Source organism: Asterias amurensis, chromosome 7, assembly GCF_032118995.1.
Source record: "Asterias amurensis chromosome 7, ASM3211899v1".
Classification (NCBI taxonomy): Eukaryota; Metazoa; Echinodermata; class Asteroidea; order Forcipulatida; family Asteriidae; genus Asterias; species Asterias amurensis.
The window spans coordinates 3,479,423-3,504,281 of record NC_092654.1 but is presented as its reverse complement, the minus strand read 5'-3'; the positions used below and the strand labels follow the sequence as shown (position 1 = coordinate 3,504,281).

Here is a 24,859-nt window from a genome sequence, read left to right as displayed (position 1 = left end):
AACTTATTTTTATATCTTGTTGTTTTTGCTGATTATCTATTTTTTTAAATGTTTCTCTGTATTGGCGCCACCCAGGTCGAAATTAAACTGGGTTTAACTGGAACTAGTTGAAACCAGTTGATAAACTAGTTAAACACAGTTAAAACCAGTTGGTTTAATATGGAAAATGGACAGAGACCAACTGGTTTATAATTTCAACCAAATTGAACACAGTTAAACCTAGTCCAAACCAGTTGGTTTATATGGAAAATGGATGAGTTTGGTCACTATCCAGTTGAACCAGTTGACCCCAGTTAACTAGGTTCAACTGGAATTTTGACCTGGGCATGGAGCATTGTTTTTGATGGATATGGGGCTATATAAATTTTTACTATTATTATTGTTATTATTATTATTATTATTAATGGTAGCTCTTCACGCGTGCACAATTCATCAAATATGGCGGCCGATGATGCGTATTATAATCCGTCTATTGAAGTCACTTGACCATAAATGGAGGTGCTAACTGATATATTTTGGTTGTTGTTACAGCTCACGCAGAATGTCGAGGGAATCAGTACAGATGTCATAGTGGCCAATGTATACCAACACTCTGGGTTTGTGATGGGATATTAGACTGTTCCGACCGATCTGATGAAGAAAAATGTGGTAAGTAAACCAGTGATTCAGGCTACCAATGATACACATCTTGCACTAGGGGTATAAATGGGTACCTGTGAGGGGGTTGAACTTGTGTATGAAAAAGCCACTAGAGCGCCACGGCAGCTCGGGCTGTTTACTCCCAAGGGAGCTAAGAAAGGGATGTTATTGGCACAATGACCAGGTCACTAATGTAAAGCGCATTGAGACTTTATTGTGAAATGCGCTATGAACTATAGTTTTTATTCTGCAGTTAGCAACATTCTTGAAATGCATCCGAAATGAGCTTATGTGGTTCTGAAAATAACCAGTGGTTTAAATCCAGTTTTACTCCAGTAGAATCATGAGGGGTTGTCAAAAATCACCACCGCTTTCACAAAGAGCCAGTTCTCCAAAAAAAATCATACATTTTGGCAGATTGTTTTTTTTTCACATTCTGGATGTTATCATTTACATCATAATTTTCCCAAATTTGTTTGTGCAACTAGGGCGTTTTTTATTTCAGTAGTCTCTCGCAAATTCGATGACCATTTGAGCCCAAATTTTCACAGGTTTGTAATTTTTATGTATATGTTGGGATACACCAAGTGAGAATACTGGTCTTTGACAATTGCCAAAGGTGTCCAGGGGTGGATTTCACAAAGAGTTAAGACTAGTCTTATCTCGAGTTAGGACGAGGACTTGTCCTAACGTAGGACTAACCACAGGTTTTGTATATCTCCTAGGACTAGTCCTAAGTTAAGACTATTCCTAACTCTTTGTGAAATCCACCCCAGTGCCTTTAAGAAATGAGCATGACTGTTTAGCAAATGCTGCTCCTCATACTTTAAAACTGTGTTTACTTATTTGATCTTAGTCGGCACATTCTCCTGCCCTCCTGGGCAATGGCCATGTTCGAGAAGCTTAAGGAAGTGTGTAGATGTAAACAAACTCTGCGATGGTCACTACGACTGCCCAGATGCAGAAGATGAAGACCTGCCCTGCAGTAAGTTCAACGTTGAAAGTTACTCTCATATATATGGAATTAATAATAAATAATAATAACCGTATTTATATTGCACCTTTTGCCAAAGGATACAAAGTGCCAGGAATTATTACTGCAAGGAGTGGGACGCAGTTTGAGATATAATAAGACCTAATCCTTAGCACCATGTACTGATGTAATGGTTCACAAGGTGCTGTGGCGCATTATGCTGCCAATTACATGGCTACATAACACATGGGACAAACGGCTTTACATGTACGTCCCATCCGAAGGACGAAGCAATGGCTAAGTGTCTTGCTTAAGAACACAAATGTCACGGCTGGGGATTCGAACCCACACTCTGCTGATCAGAATGCTGATCAGAAACACCAGAGTTTGAATACGGTGATCTTAACCGCTCAGCCTCGATACTTCCAAGACAATTGCATGGTGAGGTACAAAATGTATCAATAAATATTTGGTTTGCGGTAACACCATGTACATGTACGTATCTACATGTACTTGCCAGGTAGGTCATGCTCTTTTGAGAACTTGTCTTACTTCAGTCTCCTGGCAATGACTAGAGCAAGCTAGCCGAAATGTTGAGGCAAAATAGAACTCACTCCGAGAAGTCCCATCAACCACTTAAAGCTAAAGTGTAGTCCCGTTCTTGCCCTGGTAGTAGTTAAACAGCAGGCCAGTTCTTTTCAGAACTGAGAAGTCTCCCAAAGTCCCAAAATCTACCCCGCGGTTTCATAGAATTTGAAGCAAGACAAGTTCTCAATAGAACACAATCTACCTGGCAAGTAGATACAAGCACACATGTAAATTGGTTTAATCTTTAGGAATGAAATAATTGCAAAGTAATACATTTTTTTCTGCTACATTTTGTTTCTGTTTTGGAAGAGTTTTACAGATACTGTTAAAGAAAACATGTAGGTACAATGAACAAAAATCTAACAGCAGCTTGCAGCCTTCTCAGATTTAAACTTCTGTGTGAAAAACTACCCCCTTTCTCTTTAACAACATTACTTCAAAGGGGCATTTTCTAACAAAGTTTTTAAACAGCCAATAAAGGATGATCTCAAATATATAGATATTACAGTTTTTTAATAGCTGCAGTTCATAGGAAACATACAAATATATAAAGTCTTACCTCATGCAAAATTTCTGAAAAACGCAGGGTGAAACAAACCTGCGCGACAAAGGAATTGTGACGTCAGTGGCGGATATTTGATGTGGAAAATAGCGCCCTCAGTTTACCAAAGCTGGAGAACTGTGTTCAAACCCAATTAGGGGAAAATCGTCACTGGCGTTAAGGGGTCATTATAATAGACAAGCTGTTTTTGACTCTCGGCTGAAAAAGCCGCGCGGCCGGGTGCATTTTTTGACTTGAGTTATTTATTACTAAATGCAAATTTTGAGAGTAAAATGGTTATTAACCGATATCTACGATGTCTATTTGGCCATAAAAAGGTAATAGTTGAAATATTGAGATCATCCTTTATTGGCTGTTTAAATATCAACAGCTCTCCAGTGCATTACTTATTTTTCTATTTCCTTTTTATAGACTCACGGTCATGTGGCTACCTAAGCTGTGAATACCAGTGCCATTCAGCTCCACATGGTGGCACGTGTTACTGTCAGCCTGGTTTTGTCATCTCTTCTGACAATAGAACCTGCGAGGGTGAGCTTACAAACAATTCATTGGTTACCAGTTGAACAGCGAGCTGCATACAAAGTCCTTCTCATCATCTTCCGTGCATTAAAGTTCTCCTCACCTAAATACGTACATCGCTTCTATCATCAACATCCATAGGCCATCTCGCTCTGGTCTCCGTTCTTCAAGTGATCTATCTCTAGCAGTCTCAAAATCTAAAAGATCATAATAATAAAATACTAATAAAACCATTCTTATATAGCGCATATCACCGTGAGGTCCCTATGCGCTGTAAAAGGAAATCAACAATTATTGTACAAAGTAAACAGATTTTAACCGGGTTTTGACAACCTCTGGACATGCTGGAAGACTGTTCCATAGCTGAACTGGGGTGATCGAGCCGTCACCCTTCGCTTGTGAAACTAACTTTCCACTCAGTGGCATGTGGGACTGTTGATAGTTTCAAGACCAAACTGAAAACACACCTTACGACACACCGTTTTTAATAACTTTTCTTCTCGTTAGCGCCTAATGTTTTTGCGTGTTATAAATGTCTTTATTATTATTATTATTTTAGATTTTGATGAGTGTAACCATTGGGGTTACTGTGCGCATGGATGTCAGAATGAAGCAAGTACCTACCAGTGTTCATGTGAAGAAGGCTACATGTTAGAAGGAGATGGAATGTGTAGAACAATAGGTTTGTACATACCCAAGAATCTGCTTTCAAAACATCAAGTTTAGTTTTAAAAGCACTGGACACTATTGGTAATTACTCAAAATAATTGTTAGCATAAAAACTCACCTGGTAAAGAGCAATGGAGAGCTGTTGATCGTATAAAACATTGTGAGAAACAGCTCCCTCTGAAGTGATACAGTTTTTTGAGAAAGAGATAATTTTGTCACTCAAATATAAAAAGACTTCCAGGCCTGAAGCCTTTTATTAGGCATCTGAAAGCACACAAATTTGTGCAGCAGTGGTATTTTTTCTTGCATTGTTCTCTCGCAACTTGATGACCAATTGAGTCCAAATTTTCACAGGCTTGTTATTTTATGCTTATTTTGGGATACACCAAGTAAGAAGACTGTCTTTGACAATTACCAAGCGTGTTCAGTGCCTGTAATGATGAATATTCATAAATGCTCCAGTTAGTGAAAGTGCTCCTATTGGTTGATAGGTGGGTCACATGATTGTTTAAGACTGGTTTTTAAACTGCTGATAAAGACATAACTGGGGCTGAGAAAAAAAGAGGATAAAAACAGAGCAGAATATACTGTTCAAAACGTCGAAACCAAACAGTTTTATTTTTCCAGAGCCAACACTACCTCAAAATAAATTTAATACATGCTTTTACCCGGAAGTTTACTATTATTTCTAGTAAATTCTTAAGAAGAGACATTGATTTTTTTTTTAAGAGAGATTACCTTCATGAACTCATGTTTTTTTGTAGCCACTGACGTTCCTTACCTCTTGGTCACGTCTGGACAAACAATAACGCGATCAAACTTGAATGGTGAGCAAAAGTTAACCATTGCTACAGTACCTGACTCCATCACCCCTGAAAACCTGGACTTCCACTTTAGCTTGAGAAAGATTTTCTGGACTTCTGAAAAAGGGGTGAGTTCTTGGCCTAAAAAGTTTGTTCTGGTTTTGATATTATATTGATTTCCTCATCACTTTATTTTAATTTTTTGTTATGCAAGTCGCCAGACACACAAGGCCTGAAGGCCACTTCAAGGTGTGGGCTACATTATTTTCATTCCAGGGGCCATTGCCGCCTACTCCTAGGGCTGAAACAGGGTTACCCCTTTTACAGTCCATACGGATGTAGGCTTGGGTATCATCAATCCGAAGCCGGGCCGGTAGAGCAGAAAGCACTACCTCCCCAATTTTACGTAGCAAGTGTCACGACCGGGATTCAAACCCACACCCTTCTAAGCTTAATTCCGGTGCTCTTAACCGCTCGACCATGACACTGCCACAAAATAATAATAACAATAATAATAACCCGTTTTTGAATAGCCCTTTACACATCCAAAGGGCATGTCAAAGTGCTTCCAACATTATTACCCCTGATCACTGGGCCTTAAATCATTCCTTGAACCATTTTAGCTTACAGCCTGTGCAACATTAATATGCGCTATTCGGCTGAATCAATCACAAGAACCATCTCTGCCCTCACAGGTACCCATTTACCCCTGGGTGGAGAGGAAGCAATTATAGTGAAGTGTCTTGCTCGAACCCACACTCTGCTGAACCGAAGCACCAGAGCTTTTTGCGTTTTGGCGACCCCAACCAGAAACATTGTCATCGGTTGAGCGCAGTGACGATGCTGTTCAGACCTACCGGTAACCGACTTGTTGAGTCCGTTGGGCTTTAGTTGGGGTCGCCAAAACGCACTCCAGCTCATGCAGCCACGACACCCCATTACAATAAAGTATTTTGTAGGCCTATTGCATTCATAAAGCAAAAACAGACCACCTTTTCACAACATACAATTCCATGTGTTATGTTTTTAGAAATGCTTCCAACAGGAATATTTTGTTCCTTTTTAAAGGTTCACTCTTCAAACTTCATGGGAGGGAATCCAACTGAGCCGGAGGTGGTGTTTGCTATTCCAGAGCGAATCACAATTGCGGCACTTGCTGTTGACTGGATCGGGAGCAAACTTTATATGGCTGAGAGATTTCCAGAACGAATTTTGGTCTCGGAGCTAGATGGTACCAACTCAGCATCGGTCATCAGCTATGATATTGATACAGTTTCAGCATTGGCTGTGGACCCTGTTAATGGGTAAACAAATTGTATAGCTTTCAATCAAGCAATTAGTTCATCAATCAGTCAATCAATCAATCAATCAAAATCAATCAATTTATCAATCAATCAATCAATCAATCAATCAATCAATCAATCAATCAATTAATCAACCAGAAAACACTTGGTTAGCGCCAAAATCAATAATTTTTTTTCGAAGGCACTAAAAACATCTTATTAAAAGTTAATTGTTTCTTAGTATGTAACACAGTTTCTATATTCTTCTTTTCCTTCAAGTGTTTGCAAACTTTGTCATTGTCATTTTCTCCAGTAGTTTGTTCGTCCGTCTGTCTGTCTGTCTGTCTGTTTGTTTTGTCTTTGTTTTGTCCTAATAATAATAATAAAAATAATAATAATAATAAAAATAATAATAATAATAATAATAATAATAATAATAATAACAACCACATTTCTATAGCGCCTGACACCTCCAAAGAAAGTCTCTAAGCATGTACCTTTGTTTATGTATTTTGTTATGAAAAGACAAGCCGCTACAAGATACCTGGCTTGTTTTGGGGCTTGCCTCCACATGATTTCCCCGCTAATTTATTCTTTTTGGGGTTGAACAAAGAATTGACTAGAGTGGGATTCGAACCAACGACCTCCGGATTAATGTGCCGGCACTCTACCAACTGAGCTATCTAGCCCTATATTGGCAGTGTCCCTATTTTGTCAATATCTTTGTTCGGGGGTGCCAGTCAGAAGCCATACAACCGTTAACTGCCGTGTAGCCAGGGATCACACCCAAATTACGATACAACCTGGGAAGCGGCAGCGAGGGGATCACCTTCAGGGGATGCGACTTTTTGTTTCAGATATCAATATAAACCACAAGGGAAACTGACTGGGTAAATTTCGAAATGATTTTTGGGGTTGAACAAAGAATTGACTAGAGTGGGATTCTTTTTACGTCTTTTCATATATACATGCATGCAGTACAATGTAGTTCTGTAATTTGTTGAAATGTGTGAATTTAATCGGAAAAAAAAAGAAAAAAAGACAGTTACATGAAATTAGTTACATTACCCTTGTTGAAAAAGATAACATTTGAGCAGTTTCTTAAAAATATGATTAATCTAAGCATACTTAATGTGACTTGGAAGAGTGTTCAAATCTTTTGGTCCATAGCAGGAGAGTGACAATCTGCAAATGACACAGTTGGGTTCTGGGCACGAAGAAATTTTGGGGTCAAACTCTTTCATTAAATTTATAGAATGACATTTAAAGGCAGTGGACACTATTGGTTATTACTCAAAATAATTATTAGTATAAAACCTAAAGGCCCAGTCACACAGGCCCCGATAACGAGAACGAAAAACGATAACGATAAAAATGCACGCCCTCGATTGGTTGAATGAGCGTGGGCGTATTCTGCGTGGAGCAATTCAACCAATCGCGAGCGTGCATTTTTATCGTTCTCGTTTTCGTTCTCGTTATCGGGGCCTGTGTGACCGGGCCTTTACTTGGTATCAAGTAATTGGGAGAAGTTGAAAGTATAATACATTGTGAGAAACGGCTCCCTCCGAAGTGACATAGTTTTTGAGAAAGAAGCAATTTTTCACGGAGTTGATTTTGAGACCTCAGATTTAGATTATAAAGGTCTCCAAATCAAACATCTGAAAGCACACAACTTTGTGTGACAAGGTTGTTTTTTCATTCCTAGTTATCTCGCAACTTCAACAACCAATTGATGAGATCAAATTTTCTTAGGGTTCATTATTTTATGTATAGGTTTAGATACACAAAGTGAGAAGACCGGTCTTTGACATTTACCAATAGTGTCCAGTGTCTTTAAACAAGGATCACTTGTTGTCGTTTTCTGTTCAAGCTGTTTTTTTATTGATGCTCTTCTCTCCCACTAGGTACATGTTTTTCGGCAGTGGTTCAAACTATTGGTGGAGAGATGAACAACATTTAAAACTTGAACGGTCTTTTATGGACGGCAGCCATCGAGCTGTGCTTGCAACTGAACTGGTTGATCACTTGTTGTTGTTTTCTGTTTAAGCTGGTTTTCATTGACGCTCTTCTCTCCCACTAGGTACATGTTTTTCGGCAGTGGTTCAAGATATTGGTGGAGAGATGAACAACATTTAAAACTTGAACGGTCTTATATGGACGGCAGCAATCGAGCTGTGCTTGCTACCGAAAAAGTTTACTCCATCTCTGGGATCGCTCTGGACATTCCAACGAAAAGAGTCTTTTGGATTGACCAGAGTTATGACTTCATGAATACTATTACCTATGATGGACATCATCGGTGAGTTTTTTTAATGGGTGTCGGGCGAGGGGGAGGGGATTGATTGTGATTTGGGGACGGAGGCTTTGGGTAGTATCTGGTAAGTAGGGTTCTCAAGGCTCCTCGTGGGGGGGGGGGGGGTTCGGATTTGGGGATGGAGGCTTTGGGTAGTGTCTGGTAAGAAGTTTTCTCAAGGCTCGTGTTTTCTCAAGTTAGTGAAAATATAATTTTTAAAATAGGATTAGCTTAGTCGTGTTACATGTAGTATGCATGTGTCAATATACACATATTTCGACACGCATTTCAATGGGAGACTTTGAGGCGCTAGGTGGCAGCAGACTTACCAGGTAAATTTCCATTGTTGACGTAGTTCTGAGCATGCGCACATAACCGAGAACAATGTATTTTACCTGGTAAGTCTGCTGCCACCAAGCGTCCCAAAAGTCCCCCATTGGTTCCCTAAACTGCATACATGTATAATGTAGTAAGACTTACCACAAATTTGAAAAAGAGTGAGATGGGGGGGGGGGGGGGTTAGTTGTTGCTAGCCTCAAATCAACCACAGGACTTATTAGAATATCCAATTTACTGTAGTGCAAAAATGCATTTCCAGGGGTTATGTGCAATCAAGGCACCCTGTGGTAAAAAGGGTCAGTCTTACATGTACATGGTCACTGACCATATATTTGCCATTACACAGAAACTGAATCCTGAAACTGACATATTGTGAGTGAATCGGAATTGAACCAACACCCTCTGGATTAACGTGCTGGCGCTCTACCATTTGAGCTATCCAGCCCTATTTTGACAGGCTCCCTATTTTGTCAATATGTATGTCTGGGGGTCAGGTGTCAGTTAGAACCATACAACTAGCCCAGATGTTGTTGGTTTTTAAGTGTGATACTGCATGGAAACTGCATGGTAGGGTTTAATATCATCTGTATGGTGTCCCCCCCCCCCACCCTCAGAATTTCAGTATGCACTTTCATTTTAGTTGTTCTGGATAATTTTGTCTGGAAAAATGTGAGGAAGACACCTAATTCACATAAAATGTTCAAAGACAATGGTTTCCCCCGTTGTGTACAAAACCTTTTGCTGCACAGTTTGTATCATTAAAGGCGCAGCTTTTAATCACTTTCGGGTACCAATTGATCTATATGCATTACATCATTTGTACTTTGTTTTTCCGACCCAACTTTAAGCTACACAATTCTATATGCATTACATCATTTGTACTTTGTTTTTCCGACCCAACTTTAAGCTACACGATTCTGCAAGGGTTTCAGGTGATTCCTTCGCCCCAGTCTTTAGCAGTCTTTGAGCGTTTTGCCTTCATTGCTGATCATACCAGAGATGCCGTCCTACGCGCAGATCGTTACGACTGGTCCTCTGATGTGACGATCAGACTTCCTGTTACTGAAGTGGAACCCAAAGGAGTGGCTGTTTACCACTCATCACAACAACCAACAGGTAAGGACATAACTTTAATAATAATAGTAATATCATATATCAAGTCTTATACATGTATCGCGCACGTATCTACCAAACAAGGTTCTCATGGGCGCTGAGTCTATACAAACTTTCAGAAAGATAGTTTATTGCAGAGATGCATTCTGAGACCCAATTATGTAGCACTTATAAGGGTTTACAAGGTACCACGGCACATTCAGCAGCCACAGCCAGGAACACCAAGGCGAACCCCTTCTCTTTTCGATAAAGTGCACTGGTTTCTTTTAGGCGAACCCCTTCTCTTTTCGATAAAGTGCACTGGTTTCTTTTATATGCGTTACACAACACACGGGACCAACGACTTTACGTCCCATCCGAAGGACAAAGCAAGTTGCAAGAGAACAATGAAAGAAAAAACACCCTTTCAGATGCCTATAAAAAGCTTCAGGCCTGAAGTCTTTTATTATTTGATTGAGAAATTACCTCTTTCTCAAAAACTATGTTACGAGAGGGAGCCATTTCTCTTGGTGTTTTATACTGTCAACAGCTCTCCGTTTCTCGTCACCAAGTTTGTTTTTATGCTAACAACTATTTTGAGTATCTATCAATATTGTCCAGTGCATTTAAACATTGATGTTTTGTAGAAATTTATTGGAGATATTTTAATTTGTTGACAGTACCAAATCCGTGTGGATCGAATAACGGCGGATGCGAGCATCTGTGCCTTGTGTCCCATCGCTCTGACAATCATGGTCTGGGCTACAAGTGTATGTGTCGAAGTGCCTACAGGTTAAATGAAGATGAAACGACCTGCTCAGGTAAATCAACCGAAATCCAATCTGTAGAGAGATGCAATTCTGATCCATACCAATGCGCCTTATTTTTGACCCCGTGGGGGCGCTCTCAAACATTTGTTTCACTTCCGGGGTGCATTCATTTATACCCAAAACAGTTTATTAAAGACTGGAACACATTATCGCCACAGACATCATATGCACCATAGACAATAAGACTTTTAAAGGAGCCAATATAATCTAGCTCTAAAGCAACTTAAAACTACGGCGCATCAAAGGTGACAGAACACCTTTTATAAAGCTGTGCAGGACTAATCGCTTATTCCCGCAGATGTAATAAAAATACGCGGTCAAAAGTTATGTTGTTTTGCTTCACTTGTGTTTGACCTTGCATGACTTTGCTGAATGCCTCCTCCACTGACTAAAGCTCATTGCATGCCATTCATTTTGCATTTTCCTTAACGTTACATTCTACATGCCATTTAATACTCTAGTTTCAATACTTAAATCTGTAGAGCCAAATTTCATTACTCTGCTTACTGTTAGCCAAGATTCGGTGCTTACATCAAGCGTATTTCATGGGTTAGCAGGGAATTGTTGCTGGAGCTCTGGGCCCAATTTCATAGCGCTGCTTAGCGGTAAGCAAATTTGCATGCTTACTGTAGCAGAATAATTTGCTTAAGCCTTAGCGTATTTCACAGGTTAGCAGAGAAATTGGGCGGCCATATTGCGTGTTTACCCAGGATTTGCATTGTGACGTCATTTATTTTCGTGCGGTAAGCACCGGAAGGTTAGCATGCCTTTTCGTGTGCTTATGGTCAGCAGCGCTATGAAATAGAAATTGCACAGTAAGCACAAATTGACCGCTAAGCAGCGCTATGAAATTGGGCCCTGGTGTACCCAATGCGCAGCTAGTGATAAATTTGGCGCTCGCACAGTTTAGCGGAAAAAATTGTGATCGCAATGGCAAAATTTGGCGGTAAGCAGAGCCATGAAATTGGGCCCCGATTGACTACAATCGCTAAACAAATTTTGCTTAGGATTTCCAGTGCGGAAGTAAACTTTTAAGAAAGATTTAAATAAATTCAACCTCAATATCATGGCTGCCAGTGCTAACGGCCTGGAATGCTTGAGGTCTTGTTTGTATTTTTTTGTTAATTAAAGACTCTGGACACTATCGCTAATTGTCAAAGACCAGTCTTCTCACTTGGTGTATCTCAACATATGCATGAACTAACAAACCTGTGAAAATTTGAGCTCAATCGGTCGTTGAAGTGGCAAGATAATAATGAAAGGAAAAAATACCTTTGTCACACGAAGTTGTGTGCTTTCAGATGCTTGATTTCGAGACCTCAAATTTTAATTCTGAGATCTCGAAATCAAATTCAAATAATTCAGTGGAAAGTTACTTCTTTCACGAAAACTTCATTACTTCAGAGGGGGCTGTTTCTTAAAATGTTGTATACTATCAACAGCTCCCCATTACTTGCTACCATTAGGAAGGTTTTATGCTAAATATTATTTTGAGTAATTACCAATAGTGTCCACTTCCTTTAAACGAGATGACATGGTCTTTACTAGTTATGCCAAAGAATCCTTGCATGTCTCCGGCTGGACACTGATCATTTCTACCGCTGCATGGAAGTGCTGCATGAAGCTCAGTATTAATGAATGGACCTTCGCTGTCATGTAAGTATTTTAAGAACAAGTGCGAGTGGATTATGAAAAAGAGCAGCGCTTTCATTATGGGAAAGCTCCATTAAGAATCTTTCGAGTTTCCCCACAAAGAAAATGAAAACTACACACCCTTTTCACCAGGGGGTGCGTTAACATAGACTAACTTGTTAAGTCATTACACTTAATGGATGCGCAGTACATCTGCCTGGGACAGTCAGAAGCCCCACTGGTTTGTGCATGATTCACATAAGTCCACTGTTTGAAAAAGGAGTGACATTGAGAAACTAAAACTTTGTTTCTACTTTGAAAGCATACTTTCTTTTGAAAAATTATAAAGTATTTAATTTGACCTTGAAGCCCCTCTTGCTGCGCTGTTTTTTCCAACAGTGTACAGAATTTGGTTTTGTAAAATGTCAGTTTGTTGAGAGTAACTGTATACTGGATTTCTTGATTTCAGTCCCAGTCTTGGGTCTCCAAGGTTTTTTTTCTTCTTTTCTGGCCCTAATACTGCACGTTGCATGTCCTGATCGAGACTAGCCTTTGTAAGGTTACACTGTCAGATTTTGTTTTTTATTTCAGTCTCAAACTTGGTCTCCTGCAGCCGATTTATCAAAGTTGTACGCAACTGCGTAAGTCCACATGTGCAATGTTTGTGGCACAAATTGCGCCATAAAAGTTGCGCAAGTGGCGCAAGTTGCGCCATAACACGTTACGCAAGTGGACTTACGCAGTTGCGTAAAGTTTTGTGAAATTGGCTGCCGGTTTCCTGGTTTTGACTTCATCCTCCAACCTGCACTTTTAACTTTTTGGTCCCATGCAGAGATCACATCCTTTCTTCTTGGCTATAACTATATGGTGATGCACGGAATCTCATTGAACTTCAATGAAGAGAATTTGGAATGCATTGAACCAATCGTCAGAGACTCAGTAGAATCACCTAACTTGTACGACAGGTTCGTTTCTACTGCCCCTGTAGTCGATGCTGAGAGTAGGTACATCTACCACATGCGAAGGGGTGGAGTCCTCCGCCGAGTTAAAACTGATGGAACAGGTAACCTTACTAGAAAATTAGATGTCAAGTGTAATGTTGAGGATAATGTACGATTCTTGTGTGAGTGCAGAATATGTTGACAAGATCTGGGGTCAATTTCACCAAGGTAGTCCTAACTAAGGACTAGTTCTAGGACTCTTAAAGAGCTATTAAAAACTTAAGGCTGGTCCTAAGTTAGGACGAGTAACTTTACCTAACTCGAGATAGGACTATAGTCTTAAGGACGAGTAACTTCACCTAAGTCGAGATAGGACTATAGTTTTAAGGACGAGTAACTTTACCCAACTCGAGATAGGACTACAGTCTTAAGGACGAGTAACTTTACCTTACTCGAGATAGGGCTATAGTCTTAAGGACGAGTAACTTTACCTAACTCGAGATAGGACTGAAGTCTTAAGGACGAGTAACTTTACGAGATAGTACTATAGTCTTAAGGACGAGTAACTTTACCTAACTCGAGATAGGACTATAGTCTTAAGGCGAGTTACTTTACCCAACTCGAGATGGGACTATAGTCTCAAGGACTAGTAACTTTACCTTACTCGAGATAGGACTGTAGTCTTAAGGACTAGTAACTTTACCCAACTCGAGATAGGACTATAGTTTTAAGGACGAGTAGTTTTACCTAGCTCGAGATAGGACTATAGTCTTAAGGACGAGTAACTTGACCTTACTTGAGATAGGACTATAGTCTTAAGGACGAGTAACTTTACCTAACTTGAGATAGGACTATAGACTTAAGGACGAGTATAACTTTACCTTACTCGAGATAGGACTATAGTCTTAAGGACGAGTAACTTTACCCAACTCGAGATAGGGCCAGTCATAACTCTTTGTGAAATCCATCCCTGTACTATTCCATTTGCTGAACTTTCAAGTTTTTAAGCTTATTTATTTGTCCACAGTATCAAGATCAGTCTATGATAATACATTTCACGAGGCGAAGCCGAGCGAAATGGACATGCCAGACTGTGCCTCACTGCACATTGGGCCCACTCCTGATTCCACCTTTTTTTTATACAAAAAACCCTGCATTATCTCTTTCAACTTGACCAGTATCCCCTTTCTATAGGAGGAGAAGATTTCAACATTGAACATTTCTACCCACGCGACATGAGCTATGATTGGTTGTCAAAGAATCTGTATTGGAAAGATCTCTTTTATGACGTCATAGCAGTACTTAAGCTTGATGGAGACTTCACTGTGGAGACAGTTGTTAATGACAATGCAAGAAGCTTTTCTGACATTGAAGTTGCCCCACTGGCTGGGTAAGTTTTGACTTGATATAAACAATACTGATAAAGTGCACAAGCATATTATTGGGGGTTACTTAACTTACACAACACCTTGGACCACTGGTTTTACGTCCCATCCAAAAGACAAAGCAATGGTTAAGTGTCTTGCTTAAGGACACAAGTGTCACGACTGGGGCTCGAACCCACACTCGGCTGATCAGAAACAGCAGAGTTTGAATTCGGTGCTCTTAACCGCTCGGCCACGACACTTCCCACCACAATTTGTTTCAAGGTCTGTGTCGTATAGTTTAATAATAAATTAATAAATTTAGTCTTGGCGTAGTACAAATCTTATCAACATAAGCATAAATCACATCAAAAGGTCAGCATTAAATGCGCATTCATAAATACCTCAGACAGTTTCGCTGTTCCTATTGGTGGAGAGCGCGACACGTGGGGGTGTTTAAATGGATACTACGCGCTAGTCTTGGTGCAAGACGTTTCTTGTTACGAGCGATGCGGGCGCTGTCGGTGAGTTGGCCGCGCTGTGTGTGAAAGGAAAACGAGAAGGTCTTGCACCAAGACTACAACGCAGGCATCTCAGTCATAACAATGCAACACACGGGCGTCAGACGTACAGAGCTCAAGCACATCGGAAACAGATAGGTTTTACAGAGTTTCTTACTTTATTACGCCTTATAACCAAAAAGGTATTTATGAATGGGCATGAAAGAGTAGTGACTCGTTCTTTAACGGCCGTTTAAAACCTTGCAAGGTTGTTGCCTTTGGCTTGGGCCTTGTCACACGGCAACGACCCTGCCGGTTTTAAACGGCCGTTAAAGAACTCGTCGCTACCCTTTTATTCCCTTATTTCTTGAAGTAATATATCTCTCGGAGCATTCTAGTGTGATCATGATGAAACTTGTTAGGCTGTACATTTCTAATTCATAGTTGAAGTTGTTGTCCTTCTTTCTTTTCTTTTCAGGTATTTGTTTTGGTACAATTATGATGAACGGAAGATCGAACGAGTTTGGTTGGATGGCTCTCATCGTGAAGATGTTATTACTGGTGAGATTGGCGGAGTTCGTACAATCAGAGTTGATCATCAAACCAACATGCTTTACTGGATTTCCTATTCAGTAAGTGACAATGATTCGATATAGAAAGGTTTGCGGTAACACCATGTAATGACTATCTCTAATGAGTTGGGCTGGTTCTGAAAAGAACCTTTGGTTTCAACTCAATGTTTCGATCAGTATGCTCTGATCGTCTTCTGGAGAAAGCTGTTCGTTTCAGCCAATTTTCGATACCTTCCGCCCGTAGTTAGAAAGCAGGACAGTCCTTTTCAGATCTGAGAAGTTACCTGAACATCTGTTAAATCCACCTCGTGGTAGTAGAATAAATAAAGCAAGACAGTTCTCTAAGAAAGAACTCTACCTGGCAAGTAGATACACACATGATGTTACCGCAAACCAAATATATATTAACATCGTCTCTGTCACGATATTTCGATATTTTCAAAACTAACATCGATATTGACGATGTAGTCTTCAACATTGTATTGTGAACATATACTTGTGATATTGTCCAAGCTTAATAACATTTGTTTTTGTTAGCACAAATGTTGGTCAGAGTGAAAAATACACCAGGATTGCCTCTTAAAAGCTCTTTACTTTATAATCTGAAACCTTTTTGCCCTTGTTTTCCCGGAAAAAAAATAAAATCATGAATATTTCAGTAACTAGCCTTATTAGGATGGAGGTTTTGGGTAAAATGTGATATGTTTTTTTTTTTTATATTTTAGGGTCTATTTTGGCAAGCTGATTTAGATGGCGGGTCACGTACAAACATTGATCTTGGTGTATCTTCTTTGATATATTCAGTGGCTATCAACAATGGTAGGTACATAGAGTTATATATAAGAACTAGAGGGCGCACTGGCCTATGTACGCGCTCTTAGTTGACAAAACTGGCATCTCACAGTGTGTGTTTGTGCGGCCATTTTGTAAGTTGAACAAACAGCATCGCGTGAGCGTTCGGTAAAAAAACAACTCAAACGCGTATTTCATATTCAACGCGCGTGCAGAATGACGTGCTTGTCATCTTGCGGTCCCGTGGCGTTTGTGCACGAAGCATAACTCGTGCGCCCTCTAGTTCTTATGTATAACTCTATGGGTAGGTACAACCTTTAGATTTGCAGATAATACTAGGCTTGTGGGAAACAGTTCCAACTGCATTGTCATAGCATAGCATAAAGAGTGTCATGACTAAGCGGTCTAGTTCACTGCACCTAAACTCTGCTGTTGTCAGCAGCAGAGTGTGGGTTCAAATCCTGGTCATGACACTTGGGCCCTTGAGCAAGCCACTTAAGAATAATTGCTTTGTAACAAGTTGGGAAGGTATTGCATTCTGCTCAACCAGCCAGGCTCCTCTTGCAGTGGATGGTACTGATGCCTACATCCCTGTGAAAGGGGAACCATGTTTCAGCGCCTAGGGCAGTTGATTATTAATAATAACACCATTTGTGTTTATATAGCGCCTTTTTCTAAGGTTGCAAAGTGTTCAGAGAATGACAAGAAAAAAACGTCAACAATCAATCAATCAATGATTAATTTATTGATTGATTGATTGATAGATAGCGCTTTTTCCTAAGGGTATGTTCAGACAGCGTACTAAGTTAAACCCGAACCGGTTTAACTTCTACGAGCAGCAGGGGGTGGTCGTAAAAATAAAACCCCCTTGCGTTCAGACAGCACTGAGTTAAACCCGATACGGTTTATCTTTGGTTTTAAGAGGTCAAAGCAAACGCGACCCCGCTACTCTAACATCCTGTTTATTGGCCTTTTCATTGGTCACCGTGTGTTTACATAATGATTACGGAGGTCAATGGGTCGTCTGTTGTGAGTTAAACCGGATGTGGTATTTTTTATTCTGTCCACACACAGTGTTAAAAGTTAAACCCGAAGCGGTCTAAAGATAAACCCCCTCCCTGGACGGTTTATCTTTTGTGGGTTGAACTCGATTCGGACTAACTTTAAAACCGTTCAGACACACTGAGTTGATCTCGATCGGGTTAAACCATGAGTTAAACCAACTTTAGTACTGTGTCTGAACGACCTCTAAGGTTGCAAAGCGCTCAGAAAATGACAAGAAAAAAAACGTCAACAATGGGAATGAAAACCAAAACCAAAAGGTAAACCACGACCAGGCAAAGCCTGCAGCATTGAGCCAGTTAGGATGGGATCAATACGTCATACACTCTATGGATACGGAGCTTAACTCGTTCTAAGTCCTAAGATTAATCCTAAGCTAGGACAAGTAACTAAGTTAGCTTTAATGCATCCTACATGTAAGCTCTATGGATACGGAACTTAACTCGTCCTTTTACCTAAGATTAATCCTAAGTTACGGATAGGCCAGTGCGCCCTCTAGTTCTTATATATAACTCTATGCTTATAACAGATTGAGATTTTAATTATTCGCCAAGAAAGAGACATCTATTTAAAAAATGTACAAATTTTTATTATATTGTATTATTGTTCACCTGTGACAGGTCTCGCATACTTCTCAGCATATAAGGGAAACATTCTAACTTTTAATGTGTCCAGTGGATACCGAGCACGAGTTTTCATGGATGTGAGATACTCAAGATTAATGTTGTACTCACTGGAAATGCAGACATCGGGTGAGTTTGTTTTTATTTTTATATCATGCTATTCACAGGTTTTGCTGTCCAGTGCAAGGGGTTAAACTTCTGTACGGGATAGCCACACCAGGCGTTTGTACAGTAGCTGACAGATACAGATACAGATACAGATAAATATTTTGATATCCTCGTAGGTTTTATGGGTCTTGAATTACAGTTGCACAATGTACTATTGTCCTTCAATTGAACCTTATGATTTTTTTTGTGCTTTTGCTGTAACCACTTTGTCACTATGGAGCAATCTCCCCATATATCTGTCATGCCACCTCTACTGGTTCTTGATGGTAAAGGTTTGTTTGACAATCACTCTTAAAGGCAGTGGACACTATTGGTTGTTACTCAAAATAGTTATCAGCATAGAACCTCACTTGGTAACGAGTAATGGGGAGAGGTTAATAGTATAAAGCATTGTGAGAAACGTAGTTTTCGAAAAAGAAATAATTTTCCACGAATTTGATTTAGAGGCCTCAAGTTTAGAATTTGAGGTCTCGAAATCAAGCATCTGATGAAAGGGCACAACTTTGTATGACAAATTTTCGCAGGTTTGTTATTTTATGCATATTTTTAGATACACCGAGTGAGAAGACTGGTCTTTGACAATTACCAATAGTGTCCACTGTCTTTAAAATTAATGTCATTACATATTTAATTTGTTAGAAGTACAGCAGCTTTCGATAAAAGCGTTTTGACAATCTTTGTTTTGAAGTTTTTTATTGAATTTCATCCTCCAAAATTTGAACCTGAGAAACTTTCCTGTCAGAACAGTTCTAAGATTTTGTATTCCAATTAAGGATTATTCTTATTCTTAACTTCTCTTTTCGTGTTCCTGTTCCTTCAGTCTAAGCACTTGTAGAAGGTGCCAGTGAGGAAAGCGCTTTGTAAATGTGATTGCTAAATTTTTATATTTTTTATTTGTCCTCTTCAATAGTTGAGAATATTTGTTCCCGTAACGGAGGTAACAGTGACTGCAGTCATTTTTGCTTTCCCGCACCTTCAAATCAGAGGACTTGTGGTTGCCCAATAAACATGAGGCTCATGGCGGACCAACGGGTAAGCTTGATCATATGATTCATTACTCAAGATGTTTTTTTGTCTCCAAAATATGCAGAAATTCTCACAGTTTTGTTTACTGTAATTCAGTGTCTCAAAGTAAGAGACATAACACTGAGGAAGACCCAGTCTGCTCAGAGTACAAATAGCTTATAGAACGGACTTATATGATGCAGAAAGGTTTAAAGTTGTCATGGAGAAGAAAGGACTTATATGATGCAGAAAGAACCAGTTGGCTTGGAGTAGATAGGACTTAATACAGAGGAGTTACATATGAGACCTATGTAGACCCAGTCGGCTCAGAGTAGATAGGACTTATGTATGAGACCTAGAAAGCCCCAGTCAGCTCAGAATAGAAAGGACTTATGAGACCTAGAAAGAAACAGTCTGCTCGGAGTACAAAAGACTTTTAAGATTTAGAAAGACCAAGTCGTCTTAGAGAAGAAAGGACTTATGAGACCCATAAAGACCCAGTCTGCTCAGAGTAGAAAGGACTTACGTTGTACATGTATGAGACCTAGAAAGACCCAGTCAGCTCAGAACAGACAGCCGTCGATTTCACAAAACTCTTCCTAACTTAAGATTAATCTTATGACTTAGGACAAGTCCCAACCCTGCACTGTAGCATGCAGACCTCAAGATTAATCGTAAGTTACTCGTTCTAACTTGAGATAAGACGAGTCCTAGCTCTTTGTGAAATTGACGGCTGGACTTCTACGATTTAGAAAGACCAAGTCGTCTTAGAGTAGAAAGGACTTACTGTATGAGACATAGAAAGATCCAGTCGGCTCAAAATAGATAGGACTTATACCATTTCTTAGAAAGACCAAGTCGTCTTAGAGTAGAAAGGACTTATGAGACCTAGAAAGACCCAGTCAACTCTGAATAGATAGGACTTAAAAGATTTAGAAAGACCAAGTTGTCTTAGAGTAGAAAGGACTTAAGAGATCTAGAAAAACCCAGTCAGCTCAGAATAGATAGGACTTATACGATTTAGAAAGACCAAGTCGTCTAAGAGTAGAAAGGACTTATGAGACCTAGAAAGATCCAGTCAGCTCAGAATAGATGGGACTTATATGATTTAGAAAGACCAAGTCCTCTTAGAGTAGAAAGGACTTAAGAGACCTAGAAAGATCCAGTCAGCTCAGAATAGATAGGACTTATACGATTTAGAAAGACCAAGTCGTCTAAGAGTAGAAAGGACTTATGAGACCTAGAAAGATCCAGTCAGCTCAGAATAGATGGGACTTATATGATTTAGAAAGACCAAGTCCTCTTAGAGTAGAAAGGACTTAAGAGACCTAGAAAGATCCAGTCAGCTCAGAATAGATAGGACTTATACGATTTAGAAAGACCAAGTCGTCTAAGAGTAGAAAGGACTTATGAGACCTAGAAAGTTCCAGTCAGCTCAGAATAGATAGGACTTATACGATTTAGAAAGACCAAGTCGTCTTAGAGTAGAAAGGACTTACTGTATGAGACATAGAAAGATCCAGTCACTTCAAAATAGATAGGACTTATACCATTTTTTAGAAAGACCAAGTCGTCTTAGAGTAGAAAGGACTTAAGAGACCTAGAAAAACCCATTCAGCTCAGAATAGAAAGACCAAGTTGTCTTAGAGTAGAAATGAACTTATGAGACCTAGAAAGACCCAGTGAGCTCAAAATAGATAAGACTTATATGATTTAGAAAGACCAAGTTGTCTAAGAGTAGAAAGGACTTATAAATGAGACCTAGAAAGACCCAGTCAGCTCAGAATAGATCGGACTTATACGATTTAGAAAGACCAAGTCGTCTAAGAGTAGAAAGGACTTATGAGACCTAGAAAGATCCAGTCAGCTCAGAATAGATAGGACTTATGTTATAAGCCCTAGAAAGAACCAGGCAGCTCAAGGAAGAAGGGCCTGATTAAGTCCTGTCTTGTGTGGGCTGACTTAGTCTTTTGTTTTAGGTCTTACAAGTCAATTCTACTCTTAGCTGACTGGGTCTTCTAAGTACTGTTTATTTCTTTCCCAAGCTTACTGGGTTATTCTGAAGTGAATAATTTCATCAACAGTGTCTGTGACCAGGGCCTAATTTCATAGTGCTGCTTAACGGTAAGCAAATTTGCGTGCTTACTGTAGCAGAAAAAATTGCCTAAGCCTTAGCGTATTTCACAGGTTAGCAGAAAAATTGGGCGGCCATGTTGCGTGTTTACCGTGGATTTGCAGTGTGACGCCATTTATTTCTGTGCGGTAAGCACCGGAAGGTTAGCATGCCTTTTTGTGTGGTTACGGTTAGCAGTGCTTTGAAATAGAAATTGCACAGTAAGCACAAAATCGGCTGCTAAGCAGCGCTATGAAATGGGCCCAGGTAACTGTTTGGATGTGAAGGTGTAATAAATGCTTACAACAAACTATTTACAGATGTTAAATAGACTAGATTTGAAAACTAAAAGGATATGCTTTTGGGATTTTTCTCAGACATGTGAAGATGATCCCAATCCTGAGAATCCATGGTCATGCAAACTGGAGCAACAGTGCGATGATGGCACTTGCCTTCACCGGTACTTAATCTGTGATGGTGTCAACGATTGTCCCAACAATGAAGATGAACGCAATTGCAGTAAGTCAACATAAGCCATTAGGCTAAGTGTAAAAGTAAACACCTGTTGATCGTCAAAGTTTTTCCAAAAAGAGGAGGCTGAGGGCCTTTTTATTTTTTATTTCTTTCAAAGCTGGCCGCCAAGTATTTTTATTCAAACTGGCCGCCAATTCTTCAGTTTTTTAAGTCAGCACTTAATTTATGTTTACAATTTCTAAAATTTAATGAGAAATTTAAAAAAAAATCAATGTGAAATAAAACATATTAAAAAAAAGGATGAGGCCTTAAAAAAAATATTAGAAAGGAAAGATCAACTCGTGTTTTTTTATTTGGCCTTAGACAGTATCTATTATTTTACCATCGCCAATCTTTTGGGGATTTCGGTCATGCTAGAATTCATGGATTTCGCTATAATTTGTTATTGCAAGATTTGACCGTTATTACCAGTGGCAGTATCACCATCATTATCATTTGGCAAAGACTTGTGTTTGTGGTCGTCTCATCCTCAAATTGTAATGGAGGCACACTCCAGGGCCCAATTTCATAGAGCTGCTAAGCATAAAAATTTGTTTAGCATGAAATTTCTTCCTTGATAAAAACAGGATTACCAACCAAACTTCCATTTGTTGCATATTGTTTGTTACTGGTATTCAGCTGTTGTTTGCTTTTCCTGAAAATCACGTGGAAATTTGGTTGGCAATCCTGTTTGTACCAAAGCCAAAATTTCATGCTAAGCAAATTTTTGTGCTAAGCAGCTCTATGAAATTGGGCCATGGAACGATGATGACATGGTGATATTTATTTTGATTGTAGGTAGCTGTTCCCGCTTTGCGTTTGAATGTGAGGATGGTTCAGGGTGTGTGTCATGGAATGACCAATGTGACCAAGTAGATGACTGTGCAGATGGGTCGGATGAAGAAAAGTGCGGTGAGTTTGTTGTCGCTAAACGTCTTCACTTATTCTGTAGGCTTTGCTTGTTACGGACTGTGAAACAAGCCTGGGGTGGATTTCACAAGGAGATAAAGCCTAAAAATACCAAGCCAGTGAGTGGCCAGGAGGAACAGGTGACCAGTCTAGACACCTCTACAAAGTTGTCCTGCCACAAAGAATGCCCCACAGTTAAAAACCACCCATCCCACTGTAAAAAAAAGTAAAAAAAAAAAGGGGGGGGGTCGCTTGAAGGTGGGATTGACAATTACAGATGCATTACTTCATCACACTCTGAAAATGTTTGAAACCCCTTGTAAATGACACCCCCACCCTAGTTCTAGACTTTTAAGACCAGAAAAATGTTACATTCTAGAAGCTTTTATGTAATCATTTTAATGTTTTAAAAACTGTTTTTTTTTTCTATTTGCATGCAAACTAAATTGACCTAGAATAATGATACAAGGCATAAAAAAGGGATGCTGAAAAAAGGGTTGTTTTTAGGAACTTTCGATTTTAATTTGCCCATAATGCCCCCCTGAAAAGAATGTTTCACCCTCCTTGTCCTCAGAAAAATGTTGAAGCTTTTTTTTTGTCAAACGCACACCTCTAACACTATATGACTAAATTCACTAAATATGCCTTTGTTGGCAAGCTAATAGGGTCTGATTTCTGGCACTGGACACCTTTGGTAATTGTCAAAGACCAGTATTCCCACTTTGTACCCCGGCGTTTGCTTTAAACTTCTGTTTAATTGTGGACCCAATTGGTCATCAAAGGTGCAAGACAGTAACGAAAGAAAAACACCCTTGTTGCACAGATTTGCGTGCTTTCAGATGCCTAAAAAAAAGACCTCAGGCCTGAAGTCTTTTCATATTTGAGTGAGATGTTACCTCTCTCAAAAACTACGCTACTTCAGAGGGAGCCGTTTCTCAATTTTACATAGTTATACTAACAACAGCTCTCCATTGCTTGTTACCAAGTAAGTTTTTATGCTTACAATTATTTTGAGTAATTACCGATAGCGTCAAGTGCCTTTAAGAATTGCTATTGGAACTGTACAATAGTACTACACTTGCAGGTAAATTTAGTTTGTATTTTGTCTTAAAGGTAACACATGCGATGAAGATAGTTTCCATTGCGCCGATGGCTCTTGTATACCGCAGAGATGGGTCTGCGATACTAACACTGAATGTCCAGATGGCTCAGATGAATTAAACTGTGGTAAGAACACATTTTGGACAGAATTAGTTACAAAAAGCAAATCTAACTGTAATAAGTGAGGCAAAGCCTGCGCTGTATGTCAGACTTTTACTACTTCCTACTCAAATAATTATAAAATGATGAAATCAATTTGACAAAAGTCATTTTAAGTATTGTTTGAAGCTTTGCATGGTGTGGAGAAATCAGAAGAAACTATAAATAAATAGTAAACTGGCGGGTACAACCATGTGTAAATCTCTTATGGTGAGTGTTGGCTCTGAAAAGAGCCGGTTTTAAAAAGTCTTTTAATTGCTGCATGTTTGACGTGTGAAAAACATATGAGTCCGACGAGACAAAAGTGTGACACTTGGCCCAGGCCCTAGCAATTGTAACTCTGCTTACTACTGCAACCCTGGGTTCACCTTCAAAGTAGCAGGAACTAAAACAAAAAACCGAACCACTGAGAAAGTTTTATATTTGGCTACATGAAAAATAAACCTCCGGACTACGGTGTCAAAAAAGCATAGAGATAATATGGTAAGAAACTCTGTCAAACTCACCATTTTCGAAGTGCTTGAGCTCTGTATGTTTCTACCTCTGTGATGTACATGTACATGTACTACATCGTCATGTTGCATTGTTATGACTGAGACGGCTATTTCCGACAGTATAGTCTTGGTGCAACACGTTACCTTTTTCCTTTCACACACACAGGGCCAACTCACCGACAGCGCATGCATCACCGTAACAAGAAATGCTTGCACCAAGACTAGCGCGTATCCGCTCACAACTGGTCATAAACACTGGTCATAGTCAAAGGTTTAAACACCCCCGCGTGACGAGCTCTCCACCATTTGGAGTAGAGAAAC

The 24,859-nt window shown here is 39.6% G+C and overlaps 1 protein-coding gene and 1 non-coding gene across 2 annotated transcripts in view; one reads left to right on the top strand and one right to left on the bottom strand.

Annotated features, from left to right (window-relative positions):
* LOC139940103 (low-density lipoprotein receptor-related protein 2-like) overlaps positions 1-24,859 on the top strand; it is a 145,395-nt gene that overhangs the window by 17,910 nt on the left and 102,626 nt on the right. The window contains exons 7-24 of the mRNA XM_071936350.1: positions 532-648; positions 1,496-1,624; positions 3,174-3,290; positions 3,841-3,963; positions 4,715-4,881; positions 5,822-6,057; positions 8,117-8,335; positions 9,576-9,784; positions 10,441-10,581; positions 13,055-13,285; positions 14,358-14,553; positions 15,506-15,659; positions 16,325-16,418; positions 18,074-18,205; positions 19,155-19,276; positions 21,740-21,881; positions 22,674-22,787; positions 23,898-24,011. Coding sequence (XP_071792451.1) covers positions 532-648; positions 1,496-1,624; positions 3,174-3,290; positions 3,841-3,963; positions 4,715-4,881; positions 5,822-6,057; positions 8,117-8,335; positions 9,576-9,784; positions 10,441-10,581; positions 13,055-13,285; positions 14,358-14,553; positions 15,506-15,659; positions 16,325-16,418; positions 18,074-18,205; positions 19,155-19,276; positions 21,740-21,881; positions 22,674-22,787; positions 23,898-24,011 — 2,757 coding nt within the window. The remainder of the gene's footprint in view (positions 1-531; positions 649-1,495; positions 1,625-3,173; positions 3,291-3,840; positions 3,964-4,714; positions 4,882-5,821; positions 6,058-8,116; positions 8,336-9,575; positions 9,785-10,440; positions 10,582-13,054; positions 13,286-14,357; positions 14,554-15,505; positions 15,660-16,324; positions 16,419-18,073; positions 18,206-19,154; positions 19,277-21,739; positions 21,882-22,673; positions 22,788-23,897; positions 24,012-24,859) is intronic.
* Trnan-auu (transfer RNA asparagine (anticodon AUU)) lies at positions 6,653-6,725 on the bottom strand. Its single transcript has one exon. It is a non-coding gene; the product is annotated as a tRNA-Asn (tRNA).